General features: G+C 47.0%; 1 protein-coding gene across 1 annotated transcript; it reads left to right on the forward strand.

Moving 5' to 3' along the window:
* Window positions 1-1,893: 1,893 nt before the first annotated feature.
* On the forward strand, window positions 1,894-9,394 carry LOC122441969 (keratin, type I cuticular Ha7-like). Its single transcript, XM_043469148.1, has 7 exons — window positions 1,894-2,374; window positions 4,575-4,657; window positions 5,644-5,800; window positions 6,114-6,275; window positions 6,364-6,489; window positions 7,180-7,400; window positions 8,978-9,394. Exons 1-7 carry the CDS (start codon window positions 1,946-1,948, stop codon window positions 9,096-9,098), a joined length of 1,299 nt encoding a protein of 432 aa, XP_043325083.1. The 5' UTR covers window positions 1,894-1,945; the 3' UTR covers window positions 9,099-9,394.
* The last annotated feature ends 275 nt before the right edge of the window (window positions 9,395-9,669 follow it).

Consider the following 9,669-nt stretch of genomic DNA (forward strand, 5'->3'; position numbering starts at 1 on the left):
ATTTTCATTTTAATCTAGTTTAAAATACTTTAATTTCTCATTTGACTTTGGCTCATGGATTCTCAAAAAGTGTGTTATTCAGGTCCTTGTTATTCATTTTAAATATAGCAGTGTGTACATGTCCATCCCAAACTCCCTAACTATCCCTTCACCTGCTATAGAGCACATGGAACTCTGCTCAATGTTATGTGGCAGCCTGGGTGGGAGGGGAGTTTGGGGGAAGATGGATACATGTACAAGTATGACTGAGTTCCTTCATTGTTCACCTGAAACTATCACAAGATTGTTTAACCAGCTATACCCCAATACAAAGTAAAAAGTTTCTTTTAAAAAGTGTGTTATTCAGTTTTCAACCACCAAAATCAGCTTGGAATTTAGGTTTCTCTTTCATTGTTCTGGCCTAGTATTTTCCCCTCATATTTACATAGGAAACTTCCATCTCTTTTCTGTTAATTTCATTCTAAAGGGACCTGGATATTTATTTTCCCTCAGATCTGAGGAGAATCAGCTTCCAGGGCAAGTTCCCCGTCTTTGGCTCCCCTTAACTGAAGACTAAATATGAAATGGTCCTGGCATTCAAAGCTTCCAACAACCTGGGCTGAACATAACTTTCCAGTGTTAGCATAGAGTCTTCATAGTCTTCATAGTAAGTACCAACACAAGTAGACTATTTTCCCTTTCTCAAACATGTTTCATTCTGTTCATTTTGTTTTCTATGAGAAATGCTCTTCCCCCCAACCCTTTCTGGAAGCCATCATTCAAAGCACATTTATTTTTATTTTTTGATGTGGACCATTTTAAAAGTGTTTATTGAATTTATGACTATATTTCTTCTGTTTTATGTTTTGATATTTTGACAATGAGGCATGTGGGATCTCAGCTCCATGACCAGGGATTGAACCCCACACCTCCTGCATTTGGAGGCAAGGTATTAACCACTGGACCAGCATGCAAGTCCCCAAAACACATTTTAAATGTTCCTATTGGACTTCCCTGGTGGTCCAGTGGTTAAGAATCTGCCTACTAATGCAGGGGACATGGGATCGATCCCTGCCTGGTCCAGGAAGACCCCACATACTACAGGGCAACTACGCCTGTACACCACAACTATTAAACCTGTGCTGTTAGAGCCCGCACATCACAACAAAGAGTAGCCCCTGCTCACCAAACAAAGAAAACCCATAAGCAGCAATGAAGACCCAGCACAGCCAAAAATAAATAAATAGAAAAATAATTTAAACATTTGCTTTTCCATGAAGTCTTTCTGGTCTCTCAATGTGTTTTCTTCTACTTAAAATCATCATAGTTCTTTGAGAATTTTTTTTTTAATTAAAAAAATTATTTTCCAGCATTCTCTCTCATTGCCCTTTTTAATATCAAGATCACTAAGTTCCTTATCCTTCTTATTAAAATCTAACTCCCTCCCTACAACAGTGTCCCACAATGCATAGTCCACACCAATCAGCTGAAATGAACTCCTGACTTTTTCCTTTCCTTAGGGTGCCTGATCGATTAATATTTTAAACTTGCCATGATGGGAACATTCCGTGGCAGGAAAAGAGTATGGAAGTGAGAATGATTTTGAGGACGTTGTTGGAGGCTCTGGTTCTCCATGCCTTCACAGGGATCAGTGGACAGAGGGGTGAGAGACAAAAGCCGCAGGACATGGCAGCTCAAAGACACCTCATTTTCCCTGTTTTCTAGGACCCTGCGGTCAGGGGAGGCTGTGTGGGTCATGGCCTCTTTCATGCGCTCATTAACTCTTTACAGGGGACAAACTCAACTGACTAATAGCGCGATTGTTTAAGAATCCATATACATATTCATGAGGAAAACGCCAGTTTTCTTGTACCAACGCCCACGACAGGCCTATATAAGGTCTAGGGAAGAAGGGAGGTTTCAAACTCGAGCAAATCCAGCCGTGGACAAAGCAAGAATCTTGGCCATGACTTCCATCAGCTGCAGTTCTCTCCTCAGTGGGCCGCTCTCACAGGCCGGGGCCGCCCCCCTGGGCCTCTCCGCCACCCTGGCACACGCCAATCGAGTCCGAGTGGGCACAACCCCTCTGGGTCGACCCAGCCTCTGTCTGCCCCACAGCTGCAACGCTGCCTGCCCCCTGCCGGGCACCTGCGACATTCCAGGCAACATCGGAATCTGTGGGACCTTCGGTGAAGGCTTCTTCAACAGCCATGAGAAGGAGACCATGCAGTTCTTGAACGACCGGCTGGCCAGCTACCTGGAGAAGGTGCGCGGGCTGGAGCGGGACAACGCGGAGCTGGAGAGCCAGATCCGAGAGCTGAGCAAGTGCCCTGAGTCCACCGTGTGTCCGGACTACCAGAGTCACTTCCGCATCATCGAGGAGCTGCAGCAGAAGGTGAGGTTTGTGATGCTTCCCATCAGAGGTGGGCAAACAACAGTTCCTAGGCCAAAGTCAACCTCTTGCCTGACTTTGTAAATAAAGTTTTATTGGTACACAGCCATGCTCATTCATTGAGGTACTGTCTCTGGCTGCTTTTATGCTCCAATGGCAGAGTCCAGTAGTCCTGATAGAGATTCATGGTCTGCAAAGTCTGAAAGATTAACTGTCTGGCTTTTTTACAGAAAAAGGTGACTGGCCTTTGCACTAAATGTTCAGGGCCTGGATTGATGATTGAATCAGCTGTAACTGATTTTTTAAAAAATTGAAGTGTAGTTGACTTACAATGCTCTTAATTTCTGATGTACAGTAAAGTGATTAACTTATGTATATATACTTTTTAATATTCTTAAAACTTATTTGATGTGGATAATTTTTTAAAAATGTTGAAATATTACACTATTGTTTCGGTTGTTAATGTTATGGTTTTTTGACTGCAAGGCATGTGGGATCTTAGCTTCCCCACCAGGGATCAAATCTGTACCCCCTGCAGAAATCTAAACCACAGGACCACCAGGGTAGTCCCTATATTCTTTTAAATATTCTTTTCAATTATTGTTTATCCCATAAACAATATTGAGTATATTGAGTATAGTTCCCTGTGCTGTACAGTTTGTTTATCCAGTCTTAGTATAATAGTTTGCACCTGCTAACCCCAGACTTGGGGGGAAGAGATTCTCTTGAGTGAAGGAATGTGAATGTGTAAAGGATAAGATGCAGCGTTTGATTCTCTGGGATTCTGAGTTTCTGCTTAGTTTCAGTACTTACAATTCATCAATTATAGTTGCAAAAACAGTGCAAATTAAGTTCTGTTGCAGTTAAAGGGCTCAGGGATATATGTTCTAACGTCCTTTAAGAGCCAGTGTATTCAGTAGCATTAATCTCTTATGTGTCTCTGCTATCCCTTTCCATTATAAAGGGAATGCTTCTGTGGAACTTACTTAGTTTTGGAGACAGAAAGACAAAGAATGTCAAAATAAGGGCCATGGAGCTATGACTAGATTCAGAGAAGAACTTTGAGGAGGTTGACCAACCAGTGGTAGAGACAACTTATTAGGAATGGATCCTACCTTAAGTGTAAGTTGGTATAGCCACTATGGAAATCAGTATGGAGATTCCCAGAAAACTAATTCTAACAGAATAGAATTGTGATAATAGAATTATCATATGATCCAGTAATTCCATTCCTGGGAATATACCCAGACAAAAATATAATTCAGGATCAGAAAGATACATGCACCCCAATGTTCATAGTGGCACTATTTATAATATCCAAAACATGGAAACAATCTAAATGGCTATCAACAGATGAATAGATAAAGAAGATGTGGTACATATACAAAATGGAATATTACTTAACCATTAAAGGAGTGAAATAATGCCACTCCCAGCAACATGGTTGCAACTAGAGATTATCACACCAAGTAAGTCAGAAAAAGACAAATTCCATATCATATCACTTATATGTGGAATCTAAAATATGGCAGAATGAACCTATCTACAAAACAGAAATAGGCTCACAGACATAGAGAGCAGACTAGTGGTTGTCAAGGGAATGGTGGGAAGAGAGAGGGATGGACTAAAAGTTTGGGGCTGATAATGACAAACCATTACATTGAAAATGGATAAACAACAAGGTTCTAATATATAGCACAGGGAACTATATTCAATATCCTGTGATAAACCATAGTGGAAAAGAATATAAAACAGAATGTATATATATGTATAACTGAGTCACTTCGCTCTATAGCAGAGACTGGCACAACATTGTAAATCAACTATATTTCAAGGAAAAAAAGTTAAAAAAGAATGGATTCCATCTTACCTGAAACCAACCCATTGTTCTGGGGCCTAGATTCTAGCTCTTCTTGTTTATATCAGATTAAGCCTCAGATCTGGCAAAATAATAAGTCTTAGGTATGTGTTCAGTTTGCTACTATCCCCCACCTCTTGCTTCCTTTGGCTCTACACCTCCCCCCTTTGTCATGCATCCTCTTGCGTGTGCCCCTCCCAGCCACACCAGCATCACTCACACCTTTGGGAGTTTGTGTTGTCAAGGTGATGTTGTAGATTGAACCCAGCCAATGGCTCTTCTTTTGACTGAGGCCATAGGTGACGCTGGAAATAATGAATCCCTGAGCGTACTTTCTTTCCCCAGATCCTGTGCGTCAAATCTGAGAACAACAAGCTGGTCGTGCAAATAGACAATGCCAAACTGGCTGCAGATGACTTCAGGACCAAGTGAGTTGGGGTAGCACACTTAGGGGAGGAGCCAGATGCCTACCTTGATGTCTCTCTGGTGATGCTCTTGGCATCAGAGATGCAATCGACCAAGATTCCAAACCAACAGTTACAGCTGACATAAACAGAGGGCACTAAGTTCAAGGTCTTGAGAAAACACCCCTGGCCCCCTGCAATTGTTTAGCCTTTATAGTTTATAGTGTGGTTTGAAACACTTCCTCCACTTGATTCTATGTAAGAAGAACCCAGTGAGGCGGGCAGGGCAGTGCTGGCATCTGCTTTCTGAGGACATGGGGCCCAGCGCCCTGAGGGGACTTGCCAACTGGAAGTCACGTGGCTGTTGAGCAGTAGAACCAGAACTCACCACCTCATTTCCTATCCGAGGTCATTTCCTAAGAAATTCTGCTGCCTTGGTATAAGATGTATCTCCACAATGCAGCTCCACCAATTTGTGAGCACTAGTATTCATGATAGAAATCGGGAGCCTGGAGCCTTGTGGAGGTCAGAGGGTTTACATTCCCTGAGAGGGCCCAGCGGGGCAGCAGGAAGGACATTATATTCTATTGTCTTTCTTCTGGGCACTGTGGACGCCTCACTCCCCCAGGGTGAAGGAAGTTTCTTCCCATCCTTGGCTCCTAATCTGGAACAGAGTCCAGGGTCCATCTCAGTCGGGGGGCATGGAAGATGAGGGTCTGCAGTGAGCCCACTTGTCTGGCTACTCTGCTGCTTCCAATTTGGCCATCTGCCCTCGAGAGTGGCACTGTCCGCAGACCACCCTGGTATCCCCAGGACCGGCCGCTCTGCCTGGTTGTCCTAGGTGCTTAGTGTTGAATGAGTGAGAATCACCCTGCAGTTTCTGTGAGCGCATGACCCAGGCAATGCCAACTCACAACTGGACGGCAGAAGGAAGGCCAGAGAGTCACCCTGTGGGTTGTGTCCCATGGGCTCTCTTCTCTTTAACCCCAATCCCTGTGTCTGCCTTGAAGGTTCCAGACGGAGCACTCCCTCCGCCAGCTGGTGGAGGCTGATGTCTGCGGGATGCGCAGGGTGCTGGATGACCTCACACTCGCCAAAGCTGACCTGGAGGCCCAGCTGGAGTCCCGGAAGGAGGAGCTGCTCTGCCTCAAGAAGAACCATGAGCAGGTGCAGGGGCCCTTTGGGTGGCATGTGGAGATGTCCTGGGGTGAATTCAGGCTTCTTCAGAGGAAGCAATGAGGCTCTTCCTCCTGCTCGGGGTAGATGCTCGTGCCTTGTGGTTAAGGCTTGAAGGGGAGCTCTGGCTTTCACGGGGAGGTGGCCCACTGAATGACTTCGGAAACTACCATACTGATGCAGGCAGGGCCTCGTCCTCAGAGGAGTGCAGGGAAATCGCTGGAGTGAATGGGAAGTGGGAGCTGAGGCTCTGACTGGAGGGCAGCAGGAGCCCCACCAACGGGATGTCCTCCTATGTCCACAGGAAGTCCACACTCTGAAGTGTCAGCTGGGAGATAAGCTCAAGATTGAGCTGGACGTGGAACCCACTGTGAACCTGGGCAGGGTGCTGGAGGAGATGCGGGGCCAGTATGAGGCCATGGTGGAGACCAACCTCCGTGACGTGGAGCAGTGGTTCCAAACTCAGGTGAGGGCGGCGCTGCAGAGCAGGGAGGGATCTGCTGCATCTGGCCAGGGAGGTGATCGATCACTTCTCCATGTGCTCCATGCTACAGTCTGAAGGCATCAGCCTGCAGGCCATGTCCTGCTCAGAGGAGCTGCAGTGCTGCCAGTCGGAGATCCTGGAGCTTCGACGCATGGTGAACACCCTGGAGGTGGAGCTGCAGGCTCAGCACACGCTGGTGAGTTCCTCTGGGAGTGTGGAAGACTCAGGTGGGCTCCCACTTCTCATGGGCAGTCCCCAGGTTCAGTACATGCCTCACTTAGATATCGTCTGAGGACCCACCTTTTACCTTGACTTCTTTGCCTTTGGGTTTCTCTGATGGCTCAGTTGGTAAAGAATCCTCCTGCAATGCAGGAGACCCCGGTTCAATTCCTGGGTTGGGAAGATCCACTGGAGAAGAGAATTGCCTACCCACTCCAGTATTCTTGGGCTTCCCTTGTGGCTCAGCTGGTAAAGAATCTGCCCACAATGCGGGAGACCTGGGTTTGATCCCTGGATTGGAAAGATCCCCTGGAGAAGGGAAAGGCTAGCCACTCCATTATTCTGGCCTGGAGAATTCCATGAAGTGTATAGTCCATGGGGTTGCAAAGAGTTGGACACAACTAAGTGACTTTCACTTTCACTTTCTTTGCCTTTGCAAGAACTCTCTAGTGTGTGTGGATGCTGAGGAAATGAACATTCATGCAGTGAGGGAGGTTCTGCAAATGTCTCCTAAGATCTATGATGAAGAGCCACAGTGCATTGTTAGTTGTCGCTGCTGAGGACTTGCTCTCTGGGCCTGATGACGGCTTGGGGTCTCATGGTCTGAAGGGGTTGAGGACAGGGTCCGTGGCTTTTAACCTCTTCTCCTCTTTCTTTGGTACCGCAGAAGGACTGTCTGCAGAACTCACTGTGTGAATCTGAGGCCCGCTTCGGCACCGAGCTGGCCCAGATGCAGAGCCTCATCAGCAACGTAGAGGAGCAGCTGTCTGAGATCCGGGCTGACCTGGAGCGGCAGAACCAGGAGTATCAGGTGCTGCTGGATGTCAAGGCCCGGCTGGAGGGCGAGATTGCCACATACCGGAACCTTCTGGAAAACGAGGACTGCAAGTATGTAGCCTGATGTTGTTTATGTCAATATCATGTGTAAAAGCAGAAACCTCTTATTGGGAATGAACTAAAAGGAGGGAGTGGCATTGCAGATTCTACCTCTGAGGACAAACTTGCCTCCCAGCAAGCCTGGTGCTGCTTGGACACAGAGGAAGGTGTGTAAGAATTCTGAAACTCATGCCATCCATGTTACGCTTCTAGGTGCTAGTCACTCCCACAGGGGCTAACACACGGAGGGTTCAGTACATTTAGGTTTTGCTAAATTCCTTCTGGAATATCCCAGGAGCGTCACTTTCAGCATTTAAAAATATTGCATGGAGCACTGATACCTATTACCTCATTTTTAGTTTCTCAGTAGCACTATGACATAGGTGGACAGATGGTATACCCCTATGAGCAGTCAGGAACAGGATCAGGGGCTGTGTTTATAAATGCTTTGTTGTTGTTTCATCATTCAATTGGGTCCGATTTTCCGTGACCCAGTGGACTGTAGCCCACCAAGCTCCTGGGGTTCTGGGTTCTGGGGTTCTCTAGGCAAGAATACTGGAGTGGGTAGCCATTTCCTTCTCCAGGGGATCTTCCTGACCCAGGAGTCGAACCCCCATCTTCTGGGTCTCCTGTGTCCGCAGGTGGATTCTTTACTGCTGAGCCACCTGGGAAGCCCCTAGGGGCTGTGTTTAAATTGAGAGAGTGGCTGGCCTTGGCTTGTTCCTGCTCCACTTGCTTTCTGCCTTTCTCTCTGCTGTGTTCCTTTCCTCGTGGGAGAGGCTTTGCACAAGGCCCTCTGAGCTCTGGCTGCAGCCTCACTGAGAACTTGGGACAGTCCCTCCCTCCCCTTTCTAGGCTTAGAAGGACCTGTATGGCCTAAGCTCCACTTTGTGCTTCCAAATTTTTTTAAAATTTATTTGGCTGCACCAGGTCTTAGTTATAGCACGAAGGATCTTCAATATTTGTTGTGGCATGCAGGATCTTCAAGCTGTGGCATGTGGGATCTGCCATTGTGGCATGAGGACTCTTAGTTGAGGCATGTGTTATCCAGTTCCCCAACCAGGGATCGAACCCAGGCCCCCTGCACTGGGAGTATGGAGTTTCAGCTCCTGAACCACTAGAGAAGTCCCCTGCTCTTTCAGTTCTAAAGTGCCTATTTATTTTGGACTTTCATGTACTTCTCATTCATTGTTGTCATTCAGTCTTTCAGTCATATCCAACTCTTTGTGACCCCATGGACTGTAGCACACCAGGCCTCTCTGTCCCTCACCATCTCCTGAAGTTTGCCCAAGTTCATGTCCATTGTAAGCGTGTTGCCACCCAGCCATCTCATCCTCTGACACCCTCTTTTCCTTCTGTCCTCAATCTTTCCCAGCATCAGTGACTTCTCCAATTGTCAGCTGTTTGCATCAGATGACCAAAATACTGGAGTTTCAGATTCAGCATCAGTCCTTCCAATGAGTATTCAGGGTTGATTTCCCTTAAGATCAACTGGTTTGATCTCCTTGCTGTCCAACGGATTCAGGAGTCTTCTCCAGCACCACAGTTCATGCCAATGTCTAAACACTTTTTTTTTTCTCTCTCTATAGGCTCCCCTGCAACCCATGTGCGACCCCAGTCTCCAGCACCTGTGTGGGCCCTTCAGCCTGTACCTCCTGTTCTCCCTGCCTTTCTGGGCCTTCTGGGCCCTGCTCATCACCTCGATGCTGAATTACTTGTCACCTGGAGGAGCCAGAAAATGGCAAATGCCTGTAGTTCCTTGGCTCCGTTCTCCAGGCCTGCCACTCCAGGCCTTTCTGCCCCAGTCAGCCTAGGGGGAGGCTGAAGGCAGGCAGAGCTTCTCTACTGATGGGCTTTCTGGTCCAGCCGCTCAGCCCTGGCCCTTGGATTTGTCCTTCCTCCTTTCAGAGTGTCCTGACTGCTCTATTTTCTCTCTTCTGCTGCCTCCTGGTCTTTCAGACCTTGCTTTTAATTTGCTAATAAACTTCATTTCTGCAGCATAAGAAGCCCAGTGCCTGAGGGTCTGTTCCTTCATCCCATGCTGCAGAGTTCCCTGAGCCAGTCACTCACGTAGAAGCAGAGATTGTGGTTTACTCACCAGGGTGGTTCTGGGAGATGGCAAAGCCAGTGAGGACTGTGGCTAAAATATGAAAGTGCAGCAAAATGGCACAGGTGAGAGATACCTCGCTCTTGACCAGACCAAGCATGATCACAGAGCCAGATTGCAGAGCTTTAAACATACAGACTAAATAATACCCCCCACGCCCCCACCTTTTTATCT

The sequence above is a fragment of the Cervus canadensis genome, chromosome 1 (assembly GCF_019320065.1).
Source record: "Cervus canadensis isolate Bull #8, Minnesota chromosome 1, ASM1932006v1, whole genome shotgun sequence".
NCBI classification, from domain to species: Eukaryota; Metazoa; Chordata; class Mammalia; order Artiodactyla; family Cervidae; genus Cervus; species Cervus canadensis.